Raw genomic sequence first — 20800 nt, forward strand, 5'->3', positions numbered from 1 at the left:
TTCCGTTCTTTTCTTGGTTCAATAAGATAGTCATTGGATGGACAATGAACAGAATTCTCAGCTATTTGCAATTAAGGGTGGTCAGTCCCTAATTTTACTTACTATGTTTAATTTAAGGAAAAGCAAAGGGATGCTGATTTCTTATCATTCTGACAAATACTAAAAGGAAGGAGAGACACAGGGTACAGTTTTCTTTTAAGTACACTGAACTCTGGAAGGGACTGTTCACCATTGTCTCCAACAGCAGCATCATTTCATCAATCTGAGAATTGGGCAAGGGAGGGCCAGGAAAGATTAGCATTATTGGATACTTGGCATCTCATTCAGTGAAGAACTGAATAAAGCATAGGGTGTACCTGTTTAAACTTAGTTAACTTTATCCTTTGTTCCTATTTTCTTCTGTTACTAAGCTATTGCTTTATATCTCAGAGGATTATTTATTACCTGCCATGAAGGAGGAGGGGGACCTAAATACATGGTAGCCCACTACAAACATCCTTTCCTTTGCTTCTAGACATTGGATAGTCTTGCTAAAGGACAATTGTGATAATTTCACCATTCTGACAAAATACCTTTGATGGTTTCCTACTACCTCTAGGATACAATAGAAACGTCTTAGCTTGGAATTCAAAGTCTTCTGTAATCTGGTTCCCACTTACCTTTCCAGGCTTATTTAACATTAATTCCTTTCACACAATGCATGTTTCTGTTGAACTGACTTACTTGATGTTCTTTAAATTTAGCATTCTATTTCTTAAGTCCAAATCTTTGCATATGTTCCTGCATGCCCTCCTCATCTCTGTCTCCTAGAATCCCTTACGCCATTCAAGGCTCAGCTGATGTGCAATCTCCTATGGAAGTTGTTTTCTGATTTCCCTAATTGATAGTACTGTCTCTGCTCAAGTAATCATGCAAAAAATTAAGTATAATTGTGTTACCAGAAATGATGAGCAGGATGCTTTCAGAAAAACCCAGAGACACTTACATCAACTGATGCAAAGTGAACTTAGCAGACCCAGGAGAACACTATATATAGTAGTGGCAAAATTATATGATGATCAACTGTAAATGACTTAGCCATTCTCAGCAATACAAAGATCCAAGATAATTCTGAAGGATTTCCAGAGAAAGAACTGATGGAGTTTGAATGTGAATTGAAACATACTGTTTTTAACTTTCTTTTTTTAATACATCCTTTTTGGTCTGTATTTTCTTTTATAATATGACTAATATAGAAATATGTTTTGCAGGAATGGATGTAGAAATTATCTTCTCAATAGGTGGGGAGGAGAGGGAAGGGAATAAGAGAATTTGGACATCAAAAATTTTTTAAAGTTAATTTTGTACATGTAATTGGAAAAATATTTGAAAAACAAAAGGTTTTTTTTGGGAGGGGTGTTATCAGAGGATAAATGGTACTGGAAAAAGGTCACTTTAACAATAAAACTTTGACTAACATTTCATAGGAAATGTGGGGGGAAAGTTAGATTTGGATTTTAACTTGAAAAAGAAACTAAAAATTATGTTTCTTTTATATTTAACAAAAATTTTCTTTTCAATTGAAATTGTATGGTGTTAATTCTTAGATTGAATGAAATGTTGGTTTTATTGGTATTTTTTTTTTCCTCAACAGAATTGAATGATAGTATAGAGCATCCTTCACTTTGAATTTGCTTTTCTTAACACCAGTCAGAGGGTCATTACTGTAAAAACATGTAGGCTTTTGTAAATTTTCTCAAGGCCGCTCTACGTTCTTTGATATTCAAATCATTTTCATGAGAAACACTTAGCAATGATTAGTGAGAGATTGGCCAACAAAGATGGTAACCTATTGAGGAGGGATGTGTGTTTCAATGGGGTCTAATTTTACAAGAGTTCTGTTAATGAACATTTTCATGTGTTCACAGCTAGCAGGGAGGCACTCTGATACATCTGATAGATTTGGCTTTGAAGGGAGGGAATTCAAGGGTTCGGGTCCTGCCTCTGAGACATAAGGCTAACTTAAATCATTAGAGAAGCAAGGTAGAATTTCCCTTAACTAAGTGGATAAGGAACCAGGATTAGGTTCAAGTCCTCCCTCTCATATATATTTGCTGGATCATCTAGGGTAGATCACTGCACCTCTAAATGTATCAGGCAACTCTCTAAGATGATAAGAGCAGAACAGCTGCTGCTCTGCTTTGGTAGAGGGGACTTGATCACTGGAAGCTCCCTGTACCAGGGAATCACATGTCTGAAACAACATAAATCACAACTTCGTTGCAATGATGGAGACTCAACTAACAAACCCTGAGATAACAAACAATAGGACCCTCTGCCTATACATTTTGTACAGCAGAATGAATGTTAGTTGCCGTAAGAAGGTCTGTTTTTTATTTGGTTTCATATGGCCAATACCTAGCATGGTGCTTTGCATACAGCAGGTGCTTAATAAGTGTTTGCTAGATTGTATGGGTTGATTAGTTAATTTTGATCCATGGTTCTGGGTACTGTAAAGTCAAGTCAAGTCTTAACTGTCCTCAGACTAGTTTTGGTTGATAAATTGCTGCTTCTCTTTTTATAACATCTCATGCTAAATGGGTAGGAGATCTCTACTCTGGATTGGTGCCATCTCTGACCCCAGTTGGGGGAAAAGGCAACCAAGAAGCACCAGGAATAGAACTCTCATAGCAATCATCCTGTTATTCTGTTTAACTTATATGCATGTATCAAAGTCCTGAATATTGCATTTGAAAATAGTTGTAGGGGGCAGCTAGGTAGCACAGTGGATAGCTAGAGTGCCAGGTCTGGAATCAAGAGGACTTGGGTTCATGTCTGACCTCAGATGCTGTGTGAACCTGGGCAAATCACTTAACCACGATTCCCGTTCTTCTCTTTTAGAATGGATACTTCTTAATTAATACAAAGAAGATAAGGAATTTGTGAAAAGGGGGAAGAAAAGAAAAAGAAAATCATTGTAGCAGGTTCATGTGATTTTTTTTTGTTAGGTACTTTTAAGCAAGCAAATATATACCAATAGTATGTAAAACAGAAGATTCTGGTATAAACTGATGAAAATGGACTTTCTAAACTTTAGGATCCAATGGCATTAGTGTGGCTTTGGTCCAACAGAATCATAGTGGGTTAGTTTCGTTGACTTTTTTTGGCTAAGACAAGTTCAGCACGATCCAAGGCAAAAGCAGCCAAAAGCACTGCCAATGCCTCATCTATGTTCCAAAATCATCTCCATTTTGCATCCATCTTTCTCTGCTTTCCTCTTCTTACCTCATTCCTTCCTCCATATCTCTTTTCTCTCTGCTGAAAATTCTCATTATTTTTTTCCTTTTCCCCTTTGGTATTTTAGAAAAAAAAAAGTAAGTTTCTTGCCCAGTGGTGAGATTTATGAAAGAATTTAAGTACTTGAGGGCGTGTCCTGTCTTTCATTTTTGGCTGTACCCTGAGAATTTAATATTGTGCCTAGGATATGAAAGGTAAAAATGCTTGTTAATTGATTAGCCAACAAAGCCCTCCCACCTTTCAAATAGATCAAGAAATAAACTTCTCTAAATAGGGAATTTTTTTTTGACAGAAAGGAAGAATGAGATAGTGGAAAGAACATTGAAGTCATGTAAAATAAACTCTTGTGGCCTCAGTTTCTTAAATTGTTAAACGAGGAAGTTAGACTAGTAGCCTCTGGGACCCTGTTCAGCTCTAGTTCTATGATCTGGCAGTATTTTAGGTTGCTGACAAGAATCCCCAGTCCAAATTTTATTTGAGACAAAAGTGAAAGCAAATTTGGGGATTTAGAAGTCCATTTTACATATTGGCACTCTACAGAGACACTGAAATATACAGCTAAAGCAATTCACTAGGTAATTGATACAAAGAGCTTGCTTTTCAGAAATTAAAGTTTCTTAGTCTAGATTTACACTGTATAGTGTTAACAGATAATGGTTAAAACATTATATTTCCCTCTGCCTAATTAGAAAGAAATTTAGGCAACTCAGTCTATGTTACAAAGCCATCAGGATTGAAACATTCTATGGTAGTCTAGTTGTAACAAGGGTGGAGGAGCGAGAATCCGAGTTTGTGGATGTTTGAGTGGGAAAAAGAGGACTCTTTAAACTAATGTGTGCATGTAGTATAAAAACCTGTTATTTATTAACCACAAGTTGTTTCTGTTAAGGTGCATGATTATTTTATCGAACCAGAAAATAAATAAATGAATAGCCAGAATTTTAGCGAGACCCTGGTGCTGGCACAGACCAATGTGGGGACATGCTCTTCTCAAGCTTCTGGTAATTTTTATAAATACAAAGATGTATTTCAGGGGCTCTAAAATTCAAGCCAAAATATGAAAAACACATTTGCCTCAGTCTGCAAGTTTCCATGATAAAAGGCACTGTAACATGGGTATGACAATTAAAGCTTACCATTGTTGTAGGATCGAAAATTTCCTACAAATTTTATGTATTCATATGTTGGAAATTCCTTTGGGTTCAAACTGCCTCTGAGAAGATGACAATAAAACTCTAAATCGTTGTCAGCTGGATCATTAAAAAGAAAAGGAAGGGAGAGAGGAGATATAAGCATTACACAGAAACTAGACTAAACAAGTGGTGTCTTTGTGAAAACTCCTACGTGAATTTAGTCTGTTCAGAAACTGCCAGGATCTTTCTCTCATTATGACTGACTAGTAGGCCCCGTTTATAATCTCTGCTCTATAGATTTTCCTTTCTAAAGGTCATAGACATTTCATACCCCACATTTGGACACAATTAGTCTTGATTTGCTCACAAATGTCTGTGGTTGATTATGTCAGCATAGATTAGCTGAGGTTGCTTTTGTATGGTATATTAAAAGTAAACTCCTCAATAAGCCTCTCTTTCTCTTTCATTTTTTCCTGCTTTGAAGTACAATCAAGGGGATGACAAAATAAATTGTTGTGGAAAATCGGCTAAAACTTGAAAACATGGGAAAAGAATCATTGCTACTGTAATAAATGTAATTCTATATGCTTCACTAACAGACATTTCACTAAGAATTAATGTCTAGCCCTATGTGTCTTTTTGGGGACAAAAATCCTTCTAAATGAGAAGTCTGGCCTGAAAAAGATATCTTCTTCTGCCAGACATCTAGATTACAAACAAAGGAAAAAAACAGTAAAAAATTCAGATGGTTGACATCATGTAGACAAGGCATCTGAATTTTTGATAGAATCTTTCAGTTTTTCATCCAGATGTTTGGCACTGTGTAGACAGAGCAACTGTTTGGCCTTGCAAGATGAGTGGATAGTTTAGGGATTCTAGAATTCATTAATCACAAGCAGAATCTCTGCCTCATGTAACAGATTCTTTAGTTAAATGTGAAATTGTGATAAATTCTAAAAGCTAAATTCTCTCAAATTTTAGATGTAAAAAAGCATATTTTTAGAATTAACTTAATTCTTTCTTTCATCTATTTTGCCTGGGTTGAAAATGCAGTGATCAGCAGAGAAACTCTACCATGCTTTATTTTTTCAAGTTGGATTAGTTTGCCCTTTTTTTAGGCAACCTGGTTGGTGGCCCTGAAATCCCCAGGGGCTCACATTTGTGCCAGACTTTGGGTTTTAGCTCTCCTGAGGCTTAGAACACCCAAACTGAAGTAATCTACCATATTTAGACTCCCCCCAAACAGGGAGACCAGGTTTCTACCATTAGACCTTGCTAAAAGCTCATTTTAAAATATATTTTTGCCTTCATAATTCATTAAATGTCAGCTTTTGCTTTACACTTGAACTACATCTTAAAAAGCTACAGGATGTTTACATAGAAAAACTATTCTTGTAATGAACTTCCCTTTCTGAAACTACTCTTGAGCTATTCCTTTTTTTTTTTCAAAAATAAAAATCCTATGTCAAAAATAAAGCTAAACTTACATTTTAAGTATTCTGGAGAGGAAGAGTCAGTCACAAGCATATGAGAGGAGAGCATCTTATAAACTTCTGAATGCTCTTGTTCTGGAAGGAAATTTAACAAATTCTGATCCATGACATCTGACTGAAAAAGAATAAAAAGAAAAAGAAATGGGAGAAAAGGTACAAAGAATAAAGACCAAGAAATGGGGGGAAAAATCAAGCATATTTCCATAATGACTGCAATGACAAATATAGAAACTGTTCTTGGGGTAAGAAATCAAGGACGTGGTTTTCATTCCTTTGAATTTCTCAATGCAACATTATATAATCTTGAATACATAGAATACCTAACAGGACTTACTTAATGAAAGAAATTACTGTACTTAGTGCTTTAAGGTTTTGAGAAACACTTTGCTGACACATTTGATCTTCACAACACCCATGTGAGGTACAATTATTATTCCAGTGTTACAGATAAGGAAACTGAGCACATAGATGCTAAATGTCAGGGTTGCACAATATTTTGGGCAGAATTTGAATGCATATCTCCTTGACCCCAAGTCCTACACTCTACATTTTGCCAGCTAGCTACACTTTTTTGGCTGGTCTACTTATTAATGCTCATGCAGAAATGTTGTAGTAAGTCAAGGACATCCAATGGGAGTGCAGTTTTTAATTCTTGCCTAAGAAAAATGTTAATGTGAGAAATCATTTGACCACTACCCTGTTTTAGTAGACCCCTGCCCATCCTAGGTCTTTAATGCTTTTATCAGTATTAACAAGTTTAATGTGATTCTAGAGGGGTAGTGATTAATTCTTGGATGTTTCTTTTAAGGATAATCAGCTAACCTGAAAGCATAATATAATTAGGAGCAATTAGATGTAAGTTGTAGTTAAGTGGGTTCTTTCCTTTCATGTTAAACTTATGTTAAACTTTTATAGCTTGACAGTGTGACTTGCAAGAGTAAAGAAAGAAGCCCTCACCCAAGGCTTGAATATTTAGGGATGTCACAAGATTCAGTGATATATTATGAGCCCCATCACCCTGTATCACTTCCTCCTCATGACCTTACCATTCTTACCCAACCATATCAGCTCATGGTCTGTTGCTAGGGGGCCCACTGGGACCTGTTGCTTAAAGTGGATATCATGAGGATAGGCTATATCTGGGCTGGCTGCTATATGCCCACCTTATTATGTGGTGGTAATGTGACTTAGGGGTGTACTAAAAGTTAGAAATCCACCAATGAAATAACACACTGCTGCCTGGACTATTCAGGCATAGAAATACATGACCAGGCACTGAAGAAGGTAAAAAAAAACATACTCTGGAGAAGATAGAGGTCTCAGAACAGGAGGAAGCTCTGGTATCCTATTTGTGGGAGGGGGCCAGATTCCTCTGATAAGTAGTTATTGTCTCAGAACTTTGCTTCAGTAGTTTTATTGAAGATTGGACAAAGTTCTTGCTTTACAAGAAATTTGATGGGCAGAAGTATAGCCAGTTAGAACTTAAGCCACTAAACCTTAGAAGCCCATAGAATTATATAGATTGAAGGCTAAAAGGGACCACATGTCATCTTCTCCAAAGCCTTCATTTTACAGATGGAGAAACTGAGGCCTAAATAGGCCCTAAGGTTTGCCACAGGGAGTAAGTAGAAGGGTCAGGATAGGTTTTCTGATTCCAAATTGATCATTCTTTCCATTGTATCATAAGGAAATGGCAAAGAATCTCAAGAAATTATAAAATCAATAGACTACTAGTTTTGGGAATGATCTCTGAAAGGGTCTAATTCTTTGTCTTCAGGTCAGTGAATGTCTAAATCAGGGTTCTTAATCTGAGGTCCAAAAATAGATTTCAGAGGTTTATGAACTTGGATGGGGAAAAAAATTAGATCTTTATTTTCAGTAACTTCTAATTGAAATGTAGCATTTCCTTCAATTATTTAAAGATATTCTGAGAAAAGGTGCATAGGATTGGCTAGATTGCCAAAGGGGCCCATGGAACCAAAAAGACTCAGACCCCCTGCTAATAGGGGACAGGTAGATGGCTAAGTGGATAGAGAGTCAGGCCTGGAGGCAGGAGGTCCTAGGTTCAAATTTGGTCTCAGACATATCGTATCTCTATGATCGTAGGCAAGCCACTTAACTCCAATTGCCCACCCCTTATTGCTCTTCTTCCTTGGAACCAATATTTAGTATCAATACTAAGACAGAAGGTCAGGATTAAAAAAAAAAGAATCGCTGATAATGAGTTCTGATTTGATTTTAAGCCTATTATCTCTAGAACAAGAGGCATGGGGGAAAGAGTGGGACTATGGAACCAAGGAAATCTGGGTTCAAACCCTGATTTTGACACTTAATAACTGTGTGAATCTAGCCTTGATGTTATTAAGTTGCCAGCCTCTGGGCCTCAACATCCTCATCTATAAAATGAGGGGGGCTGGATTAAATGACCCCTTTTAGTTCTAAATCAATGATATGATGACCAGACAGCTCAACCTCTACATGCCTGAGATATTTCTTGGGATGCCTCTACTAAATCATAGATTGGTGGGTGGTGATCTACATGGAGTTCTTCCATTGGGATACCTCCATTCTGACTAAATCACAGGTACTTATATTTGGTGTTTTCCTTAAGGACAGCAAGGAAAGTAGGGTGCAGGATTTGAAGTCAGGGATGCTCAAGTTCAAATCCAGCCTCGGACACTTACTAGTTGGGAGACTCTGGGCAAGTTACTTAACCCTGTTTGCCCCCATTTCCTCATCTGTCATATGAAGTGGAAAAGGAAATGGCAAACCACCCTAGTATTTTTGCCAAGAAAACTCAAAATGGGGTCACAAAGAGTTGGACATGACCAAACCACAAAAGGGTAGTGGAGATGAATATTAGCCTCCTGAAAATATTTCATATACTTAAATATAGTAATTAAGTGGTTCCCCTTGGCCCTCTCTTGTACTCCTCAGATTGGAGCCCATTGCATATGTGTCCAAGAAGGGCTGCTGTAGTCTAAATACATCCCAGGTTATTCAATGAGTTAACCAATTAGCATACAATTATTAAGCACTGCCCTAGGCTGGGGTTCTGATGAACAAAAGTACAAAATACTCCTAATTTAATTTACAACTGTACAATTCTACTGGATGTGCCTGGTCTGGTAGGAGCTGGCAGGCTGAGATGATTCTGATTACTATCTTCAGTGACACAAAATGTAGAAATGGAAAGAATAGCATACTTTTTGATGGCTAGGCAATTCAAAGAATTGAAAGAAAGTGAAAGAAAAAAAGTGAAAGAAAAAAATAGTCTCAAGTTGCAATTTAAACCCATGTGCAACCTGCTGATCTTTTGCTCATTAAATTAGGCAAAAATATTAGATTAAAATGAGATAAAGATAAATATTCTTCTACTTAGCTGTGGCTGGAACTCTCCCAGTCTCCATTCCAGAGAAAAAGCAAATGTGCCAACATGCACTGCTTTCACTGAAGTGTTAGGTTATCACTACTATCATTTATCAATCTAAGGTACAAGGCTCTTTCCCAGGTTGGGTGATAAGCTGAATATACTTGGCTGCTTTATTTGGGTCTTTTCTCATCTCAAAGATATGTTTGGAGCTGAAATTCCAAATCAAACCTTTCCCAATTTTGCTTTTCCATGAAGGAATATTTGAGTATAGTCAGGAGAAGCCTTGGCTTTTTCTTTTTCTTTTTTTAAACTCTTACTTTCTGTCTTACTAACAGCTCTAAGAGAGAAGGAGAAGGGCTAGGAAAATAGGGTTAAGTGATTTCCCTGGGGTCACACAGCCAGCAAAAGTCTGAGTCCAAATTTAAACCCAGGTCCTCCTGACTCTAGACCTGGCACTCTATCTACTCAGCTACCTCACTGCCCCCAAAGCCTTGATTTTTATGTAACTTTGAATGAAGGTGTTATGCAGGCAGTGTTTGCCTTTTCTCTTTTGTACTCTCAGCATTACCTGTTTTCTCTTTGGCTAAAGGAAATGAGCTGTCATTTACAATAAGAGCCTTACAGATTGCCTGGTTTGGCACTGGCCCATAAGGGGTGGGAGGAAATGGTGAAAGCAGACAAAGTTCACAGGAGCATTTATATATTCTCTGAAGGCTTTTTCTCCAACTCTGGGGAAGCCCTCTTCCTGTACTATAAAGATAAGGAGAGAGATAACAACTGGACTTGGAACTTTATTATCTAGGGAATTGCCAGGTGAGGAATATCCTACCAATTTTCAACTTACAGTCTTAATGAGCTGCCTAGAACAATGGTTCTCAAACTTTTTGGTCTCAGGACCCCTTTAATATATTAAAAAACAAAAGAAAGCAAACCCTTACCTTCTGTTTTAGTATCAATTCTAAGAGAGATGAGCAGCAAGGGCTAGGCAGTTGGGGTTAAGGGACTTGCCCAGGGTCACACAGCTAGGAAGTATCTAAGGCCAGATTTGGATCCAGGACCTCCTGACTCCAGGCTAGTGCTTTATCCACTGTGCTACCTAGCTTCCCTTTTTCTGGCAAAACTCCTCTTCCCAGGCCCTCTTCCACCCCCAACTCCCACCCTGCCTCATACCAATTGAACTCTTAAAGATAAGTCTTTCTGAATCTAAGCCTAGAGTTCTATCCACTTTACCACCCAGTGGCTCCACCTGGCATAGATAGGTCTAGAATTGGGATGATTGTACTATACTCTAGATAGGTAGGTGGTAGAGTAGATAGAACACTGGGTCTGGAGTCAGAAAGACCTGAGTTCAAATCTATCCTGAGATATTTACCAGCTTTGTGACCCTAGGCAAGTCACTTCATTTTTGTTTTGCTAGTTTTCTCATCAATGAAATGGGAATAATAATAGCACCTACCTGACAGGGTCATTGTGAAGATCAAATAATGTTTATATATTATTACTTTATATATCACCATATAATTACTATAGATAATTTACATACATATACAGATATATTCTATTATTACTCAAGAGAAAGCTCAAACTTTCATTCTCCCCAGTTTGCTGAGTATCCCTGCTCCCTTGTAGGCTAAGGCAAAACCGAGGTAAATATGGGAGCAAAGGTCTAGAACCCAAATAGTTACTCATAATAACCACAACAATTCCAAATGATATGATGCCATGTAGTTTAACAAAAGGTTTCTCTTGCAATACTGCAATCTATGTTGTTACTTGATTTTATAGATGAGTAAATAGTCTCAGAGAGATTCATAGAATCACAGATCTAGATCTGGAAGGAACCTTAGACATTAGCTACTCCAACCTTACAGTTTTGCAGAGCCATAAAAGAACTCTGAGGTCCTGAAGATGATGAGAATGAGGCCCCAAGAGGTGACTGTGTTTGGCCAAGGACACACAGGTTGATGATGGTGGCATAGCTAGGATCCAAACTCACATGTTTTGACTTCTGACTGGGGCTCCTTTCATTAACTGTATAAGTCAACTAGAAAACCTGGTGTTGATCTCAGACTCGCAAAACATATTGTGGTTACTTCTGAATAAGGCAAACTCATCTGAAGTTACAACTACAGACTTCCTAACACCTACCCATGTAGATACATATTGGCTCCCTATTCTTTTTTTTTAGATCCTTACCTTCCATTTTAGAATAAATCCTATGTGTTTATTCTAGGAGCTAGGCAATGAAGGTTAAGTAATTTGTTCAGGGTCACACAGTAAGCAAGTCGAAGTCAAATTTGAACCCAGTACTTTCCATCTCCAGATCTGGCTCTCTATCCACTGAGCCACCAAGTTGCCCACCCTGCTTTCTATTATTTCTAAGATCAAATACAAGTGCTTGTGTTTGAAAACCTTTGCAACTTGGCTACAACCAACTTTTTGAGTTTTATTATACATTACTCTTCATTATGTATCTCTCTCTCTCTCTCTCTCTCTCTCTCTCTCTCTCTCTCTCTCTCTCTCTCTCTCTCTCTCTCTCTCTCTCTCTCTATCTGTAGTCTAACCACAGCAGGAGGAAGGAAAGATGGAAGGAAGCCGTTCCTCACTTATGACACTCTCTTCAACATCTATTCCTTTGCCCAGGCTGTTCCTCGTGTCTGGACTACACATTGCCTCCTCACTTCAGCTTTCTAGAATCCCAGGTTTCTTTTAAAGCTAAGTTCAAGTGCCACCTTTGGTTCTTAACTTGGAGACTGTTAATTAATAAAAATTATATTTTGGTATTTCAACAGAATTGTTTTACTTTGTAATCATGTGAATTTTATTTTAAGCACTTAAAAACATTATTTTGAGAAGGGGTTCATAGGTTCACCAGACTGCCAAATGAGTCCACGTCACAAAAAGTCCATATCCATGTTAAGAACCTCCTGATCTACAAGAAGCCTTTCCTGATCCCACCAACCCCAGCTTCTAGTTTTTCCTTCTCCACCTTCTCCTCCCACCTAAAACAGAATTATTTTGTATTTTCTGCATATATTTATATTTTATTTTAGTAGAATGGAAGTTGACTTGGCTTATGGGACCATCCAGGGAGCATATGCCCAAAATTCCCCTAAAAACTTCCACAGATCTTAGGGATAGTGTGCTTAGTATCTGGTAACACCCTGTATGACAAATTCTGGCCTTTTTTCCCTCCTTATCCCTCAATAGAAGTCTCTAAGTTATATGATGCCCTGGAAGGATCAAAAGAAGAGAGAGCAGCTAGAAATGGTCTCTTCTTTTAAGCAACACAGCACCCTACTTCCTTACAATTATGGAGCAGGAGTGGAAGAGAACCAAAGGATCACTTAATATGGCAGTATACAAAAATGCTAAGTCCTTTCAATTCTGCATCAGCAGATGATCAGAGGTGGCCAGAGTTTATCACTTCTCATGTGATCAAATGCTGAGTCACATATTTCCCTGGCATCTCTAGAAGTTTTCAAGGCAAATCTCAAAGCAGATTCCCTGAGATGGTTCCTATTGGTCAATTTAACCTCTTTTCCACTTACATATGTACACATAACTTCTGCTACACATATACATGTCTCCTTTGATAGAATGTTAGCTCCTTGAGGGCTGGAGCTATTTCATTTCTATTTTGTATCCTCAGTGTCTAGAACAGAATTTGGCCCTTAGTAGAAATGAAATATTTGCCAAAGGAAGTGAACTGCACTTAAATGCAGTTATCAAAATTCTTTTCACAAGAGATTATCTTAGACCCTAAGTTAAAAATCCATGATCTAGGCTATTCTTCAAGGATATGGAGTAGGGGATATGTCATTTATGACATCTGCCCTGCTCCTGGACCTCATGGCTTTTGAATTTAAACACTGACTCCATTATTTTCCACTTGTAAGTACTCTTCTCTCAGATTGAGATCCTTACAATAATAATTTATGCTTTGGGAAATGAAATACTAAATCTTTGCTTTATCTTCTTGCAAGGCCTCCATCTTGGAGAAACATCATTACATTCGATCTTTTTTTCTTTTGAGTATGGGTATCTGGATTTCACATTGCTTTTCTCCAAATGAAACAACTTTATGTTTTTCCAAGTAGTCAGTCTGTAAGCAGTTAGTGAATAAGCATTTATTAAGTGTCTATTATATGCTAGGCACTGTGCTAAGTGCTGGTGATACATATATAGGCAGAAGAGAGTTTCTCAAGGAACTCCAGTATAATGGGGGAACATCAGGCAAACAATTACGCACAAACATACAAACAATAAATATACAGGATACACTGGAGATAGTCAGTGGAGGGAAGGCACTAACATTAAGGGGGATTGGAAAAGGCTTCTTTCAGAAGATGTGATTTTAGGAGAGACTTGAAGGAAGTCAGGGAAGTCAAAAGGCAGAGATGAGCTTGTATAGAATTCCAGTCATGCAAGATAGTAAGGAAAATGCAAAGAGTCATGAGATGGAATTTCTTGTTGAAGGAACAGCAAGGAAACTAGTTTCATCAGATCAGATTACATGGGAGTGTAAGATATTAGAAAACTTGGAAAGGAGGAGAGGGCAGATTGTGGAGGACTTTGACCACCCGAGGATTTTCTATTTGATCTTGGAGATGATAGGAGCTACTAGAGTTTACTGAATGGGGGAACGAGGAGGGAGAATAACATGGTCAGAGCTGTGCCTTAAGAAGATCACTTGGGCAGCTGAGTAAAGGATGGCTTAGAGTGGGGAGAGATTTAAGGCAGGGAGACAACCAATAAGTTATTTTTTTGCAATAGTACAGGTGATAAGGGCTCAACCCAAGGTGGTGGGAGTGTCAGAGGAGAGAAGAAGGCATATATGAGAAATGTTACAAAGGTAAAATTGGTGAATGGACTCTATTTTTTCCATGAAATACAAGGCAAAATTCTTAGCTCAGAGTCTAGATGGAGGAATAGTGCCTTCCAATAGGAGCTTTGAGGAGGGAAAAAAAAACCTTTGGAAAAACCCATATGGTGAGAGGGATAGTGAGTCAAATAGGGAAGTATAAAACCATTGCCTAGTTGCAGTGAGGGCCCAATTAACATTATATAACATAAATTTGTAGTGGATCCAGTTAAGCATGATTTCATGATATTCTCCAGTTTCATTTTGTAGCATATGTTCAGGAATGAAGGGAGCAGATGGTTGGAGCAATACAAGGCCAAAATTTCACAGTACAAGATCAGTAGCAAGATAATGGAACAGAGGGAAGAGGACAATATAGAGCTGAATGGGTTAACGAAGATATCAAGTTGGGGAAGGAAGGAGAGTGTAGCTACAGCAGTGATGATGGGCAGAAAAGGAATGAAAAATTTAGGGATTAGAGGTCAGTCATGGAGAAGATGAAGTATAGGATTATTGGCTGCACAGCAGAGGAAAAATTGGAATGACATGATAAGATTAGAGAATTTCAGAGTTGATGAACATGAAAGTAGTGTTTTTGTGGATGATAGAATGATTGAGGGTGTGGGATATAGCAGTGGTTCATGGGAAATTAGTAGTTGAGGAATTGGGAGCTTTGAGTATTTGAGAGAATGTATGTTCAAGTCTATTATTATGAGGGCAACAAGTTGGGGAATTGAGAAAAATTGTGATCCAGGTACTGAATTCACTAAGGAAAGAAGGGGAGTATTCTGGAGTTAGTCCATAATGGCTAAGAGAATTTTATTTGGATGTAGACAAGGATTGCACGAAACTCAGAAAAAAGGTTACTGACTAAAGAGAAAGGAATGGAAGGGGAATAAGCATTTATTAAGCACCTACTATGTGGTAGGTACTAAGCACTTTACAAATATAATCTCTTTTGATCCTCACAACAACCCTGGGAGGTAGGTGTTGATTATTCCTATTTTACAGTTGAGGAAATTGAGACAGAGGTTAAGTGACTCACCCAAGGGCATATAGCTAGTAAGTGTCTGAGTTTGAATTTTAACTCAGGTCTTCCTAACTCTAGGCTCCATTTTCTATCCTCTGATATGAGTAATGATGATGGAAGGTAATATTCCAAGTGGAAATGGGGAGCAAGGAGTCATTTCACTGGCATTTAGAAAATGTCAATAATCTCATTTTTGTGGGATCCCTTTTTATTTCCCTAGTGTTCCTATGATTTGCAAAATCACTCAATTTAGCATTCCCTCTTCCAAACCAGGAAGAAAATGTCATATACATTTAAAAAAAATCTACACCAGTCTGAAGAGCAATTTAGGAAGTTAAATTTCCTGAAAGATTGTCAAATTTGTCACTGAAATCCAAACATGAAACAGGGTCTGTATTTACTTTCTGGGGGTTGCTATTTCATTTGGCTCTATCTCATCTGTGTCTACATTTCTTCCTTAGCTCGCATCCTTTTTTTTTAAACCTTTCTTGAGAAGTCTCAGTTCCAAATGTCTCTTTTACTGCTTCCCGTTGATTAACATCCCTATCCAGTAATGCTTCTTCTCTGCCTTTGTTGCCTGTTTTAATTCTAGTTACCTTGGAAGGATAAAACTTGTTGGCATAGCTACCACTTTCAAATTTCCAACTTAATCTTATTTCACCATTTAAAGTCATTTTCTACCTCTTAGAGTCTCTTCTTCCTTTTTTTTTCCCCTTTTCTGTGTCAAGCTGGAGACAATTTTTTCCCTAATGTTTCACCTGGCGGATGCTCTGCAAGAATATATCTTATAGTAATTTTTGCCAGCTCTGGGAAAGGGGAAGGAAGAAGAGAGAGAGAGAGAGACAATTTGGATCATATAACTTCAAAAAACTTATGTGGAAATTTGTTATTAAAAATAAAAATAATAAAGTAAAATTTAAAAAAGAATATATTTCACAGGGGGCAGCTAGGTGGCTGAGTGGACTGAAAGCCAGACCTAGAGATGGGAGGTCCTGGGTTCACATCTAGCCTTAGACACTTCCTAGCTGTGTGACCCATGGCAAGTCACTTAATCCCCATTGCCTAGCCCTTACCACTCTTCTGGCTTGGAACCAATATGTTGTATTGATTCTAAGATGGAAGGTAAGGGTTTTAAAAAAAAAATCTATCATCCATCCATCCATCCATCCATCTATCTATCTATCTATCTATCTATCCAGAGAGAGAGAGAGAGAGAGAGAGAGAGAGAGAGAGAGAGAGAGAGAGAGAGAGAGAGAGAGAGTAAGAGGGAGACTATAACCCATCTCTCAGCAGTTCTGAGTTTGCCAGTTGTTCAGGGAAAATTGATTTAAAACCAGTCGTTTGAAAGAAGACGATCACTTTGTAATGGTGAGAACATTCTCTTTTGTATCTTTCCATCCCTCCTACCTCTCTGAATCCCAGACTACACAGTGAAGTCCTAGACAACAGTTAAATTGCACCCCAAGTTGATGCAGTGCTTACTTAACATGAGAAAGAACTGACTGGTACAGTACTATGCTGGGGAGTGTGTGGCAGCACTGTCTTTCAAAGCACCATGCTGATTCAAGTCTCTTCATTATTATATTCGTGTTGCTCTTTTTAAAAAACCCTTATCTTCTGTCTCAGAACTGATACCAAGTATCTGAGACAGAAGAGTGGTAAGGGCTAGATAACTGGGATTAAATGATTTGTTTAGAGTCACACTGGAATGAAGTGTGTGAAGTTATATTTGAACCTGGAACCTGGAGCTCTATCCACTGTGCTACCTAGCTGTCCCTATTCATGTTGTTCTCCTAGCTCAGATTGCTCTACTTATCCCAGTACTGGTTTTTTTTATCCAAATTGTACCCATCCTTTAGGCCCAAAATTCTCCCATGAAACCTTCCCTAAATGCTTGGATCCTCAGTGATCTCTTCCCTTTCTGACTACATACAGCATCTGCTAGCATTATGCAGTTTGACATTTAACATTATATATGCATCATCTAACAGAATGTTTTGCACATAGGAAGACCTTGAACAATATTCATTGAAATGAATTTAGTGCTTTACTATCTATCTATAGCCTTATATTGCTCTGATTCTCTATTGTGTGAAGAATCTTATTCCCCATTCTCCCACCCCAATCTGACCCACTAAGGTCGAGATGAGAATGGCCATAGCCTTCTTCTCTATGCCATATAGTGCCAGATATTCAAAGTGATAAATATTTGTTTAAATGGTTTTCCTGGTTTTCTCCTCTCTGCCCCTTGTTAGCCTGAAGAAGGGAGAAGGAAGCTCAGAAAAATCTGAGTTGAGTTGTTCAGGAAAAGATCTAGAACTTTTAGTGGATTGCAAGCACAATGTGAGTCAGTAATGTGAAGTCAAAAAAGCTAATGTGACATTGGGCTATGTTAAGAGGGTGGGTAGCTAGTATTGTAGTCAATAGAGTGTTGGGCCTGGAGTCAGGAGGACTCGTCTTCCTGAGATCAAATCTAGCCTCAGACACTGTGTGACTCTGCACAAGTCATTTAACCCTGTTTGCCTTAGTTTCCTCTCTTGTAAAATAAGCTGGAGAAAGAAATGGTGAATTGCACCAGTATTTTTGCCAAGAAAACTTCAAATGGAGTCATGAAGAGTCAGACACAACTGAACAAAAACAACAGAGCTTCCAGGAATAGAAAGGTGATAGTCCCCCTGGAAATGCTTTTATCAGACCTCATAAATACTCTAGTATTGTGTTCCAATCTGGGTGCCATAATTCAAGAAGGGCATTGATAAGCTGGAGGCTGTCCAAAGGAGGGCAACTAGGATGGTGAAGGGCCTTGAGTTAGGACAGATAAGGATCAGTTGAAGGAAATGGTCATACTTAGACCTGGAGAAGAGAAACCTGGGAATGGGTTTGGTAACTACCTTCAAGTATTTGATGATTTAACATGTGTAGGAAGGACTAGACTTGTTCTGTTTGGTCCATGGGAGAAGAACCAGAAGTGATTGATGAAAACTGCAAAAAGTAAAATTTAAATTTGGGGACAATGACATGGCTCAGTAGACTGAAAGCCACGCTCAGAGACCAGAAGTCCTGGATTCAAATCTGGCCTGAGATACTTCCTAGTTGTGTGGCCCTGGGTAAGTTACTTAACCCCCATTGCCTCATCCTTACCACTCTTCTGCCTTGGAATCAATACACAGCATTAACTTTAAGATGGAAGGTAAGGGTTTTTAAAAAAAAAATTAATGCCAAGAACAACTTCCTAACAATCAGAGCTGCCCAAAAGCAAAGTAGGGTGCCAAGAAAGGTCTTCCTTGGAGGTCTCTGAGCAGAGGTTGGAATACTAATTGTTGGGTACTTGATAAGGGGTATTTATTTGCTTTATGGGTTGAACTAAATGATCATTGAGATGTCTTCCTCATTTTGTGATTGCCTAGAACCTTTGATAATTTTGTTCTGAAAATACCACATTCCTTTCTTCCTTTGCTAGCCAATGCTGTACATCCCAGCTAATCAAGGCTATATCTAGTCTTCTCATGTCTACTTGAGATTTCTTTCTTCAAGATTTAAAATTTCAGCCTCCAAGACTTAATAGCAATTAAAAAGTTGCCAAATAGTGGCAACCAAAAGGGAAAATAAAAAACAACCCTTGTTACTGAACACGTCCTGTCCATTTAGCAAAGAAGAGACAGTTGATTATTAAATGTATTTTAGCAGTTATTGAGAAATGAGTAAAAGAGAGGAATGGCTATGAAGGAGTAGTAGAAAAATAGCCTAAACTTTTCACAGTTTGGTGCAACAGAGCTATTGCATTTAATAGGAACAGAACATACTGCCTTATATTTACTATAATTAAAGAGTTTATTTAAAAGTTTGTGTTTGGAGTATGGGTTGTTATTCAGTTATTTTTCACTCATGTTGAACTTTTAGTGATCCCATTTGAGATTTCTTGGTAAAAATATTGAAGTGTCTTGCCATTTCCTTCTCCCACTCATTTCAGAGGAGGAAACTGAGGCAAACAATTTTAAGTGACTTGTTCAGGGTCACATAGCTAGTAAGTGTTTGAGGCCACATTTGACCTTAAGAAGATGAGTCTTCCTGACTCCATGCCCACCATTCTATCCACTGTGTCACCTAGTTGTCCAATCATTTTTCCCTGTATGATAAAAATTACACCAAAGATATCTTTTTATGTGAATATATGTTTAGATATATGCACATTTTAATTTTATTTTTTCATGTGTGCATTTAAAAATAGTTTCATATACAATAGGCACAACTTTTATAGATTTATATGGGAAGCAGATAGGGTCTAGCAAAGAATATAGACTTTTAGAGGGAATAAAGGAAGACAGATCTATAATTAAGAATGGGCTGGATTTGGGTGGAGATTTTATATATGAGCTTTTTTGTTTTGTTTTGGCTTGTGAATTTTGTATTTATTGAGAGGTTGTCAAGTTTATAATATGAAATTGCTTTTGTTAATATTCATACATTCTTATTGCCACAGATTATTTTTAGATTATCTGTTTTGTGTATATATATGTGTGTATATATGTATATATATATGTATATGTATACACACACACATATATCCCTGTTCATCTCTTTTAATTTTGGTACTTAGTGTTGATGGTCTGTGTGTATGGGTTTGCCAACTCTCATGAAAATAATGTAAACATGTATTTAATAGATGTCAAAATGAACCTAGAAATTATAAAGTCTGGGTAAAGACAATGTGGTATAGTGAAGAGAGCACTGGGACTGGAATCAAAGGGCCTGGGTTTGAATCTCAAGAGTTTGACTTTGAGAAATCATTTACTCTCTGTAGGCATCAGTTTCCATATCTGTAAATCACGTGGTTGGATTAGATGACTTTTAGAGTTCTTGACAGCCCTAAATCTTATGATCTTATTTTAAAAAAAAAACAAAAACCAACCCTTTAAGGCAGAAGAGAAGTAAGTGCTAGGCAATAGGGTTTAAATGACTCACCCAGGGTCACACAGCTAGGAAATGTCTGAGGATAAATTTGAATCCAGGTTCTCTCAGCTCCAGACCAGGTTCCCTATTCATTGAGCCATCTAGCTGTTCCTATGATATTTTGTTTTAATTGCTTATTCCTTTATGTGAGGTAAGAAACAATTTATAAAAGTGGTAACAAACATTCTTCAAATATTAAATCCAAATAGTATACAAGGATTCATTTTTCTAAAACCCACATTTTCAATTCCATCTACAATGTCCAATAATCAGGTCACCAGGTAATTGAAGTGCACACAGCAGAATGGTGTATGTACCGGTTTATATAAACAGCCCCCTGTTTAAGCACCTGATTACTAGGTCACTGAGGCAGACATATGTTGATGAAGCACCAAGTTAATACCACTGGGTACATACGCAAGTCTTTTAACTTCAAAATTAGAAAAATTTCTGCTTCTACCCTCAAGCCTTCAAAAAAACGAACAGGAAAGAGTCAGGCTAATTTTGAATTAAGAAATTTATCTATCAGAAATATTTCATCATTAATTCTCCTAACCTAATACTTAAAAACAAGATAAAGCTGGTTCTTAGACCTCTTAGGGAAGAGAGAAAACGAGCCTTTTCAGATAGAAATCGAGGAGAGAAAAATCTCCTTTGCCTAATGTTGACTTCAGGCAATTA

The 20800-nt window shown here is 37.7% G+C and overlaps 1 protein-coding gene across 5 annotated transcripts in view; it reads right to left on the minus strand.

The window, feature by feature from the left end:
- NPAS2 (neuronal PAS domain protein 2) overlaps positions 1-20800 on the minus strand; it is a 282607-nt gene that overhangs the window by 56582 nt on the left and 205225 nt on the right. For all 5 annotated transcript variants that reach the window (XM_007501138.3, XM_007501137.3, XM_007501139.2 and 2 more), the window contains 2 exons: positions 5897-6017; positions 4413-4526 (listed from right to left, as the gene is read on the minus strand). In XM_007501138.3, coding sequence (XP_007501200.1) covers positions 4413-4526; positions 5897-6017 — 235 coding nt within the window. The remainder of the gene's footprint in view (positions 1-4412; positions 4527-5896; positions 6018-20800) is intronic.

Source organism: Monodelphis domestica, chromosome 8 (genome assembly GCF_027887165.1).
Source record: "Monodelphis domestica isolate mMonDom1 chromosome 8, mMonDom1.pri, whole genome shotgun sequence".
Taxonomy (NCBI): Eukaryota; Metazoa; Chordata; class Mammalia; order Didelphimorphia; family Didelphidae; genus Monodelphis; species Monodelphis domestica.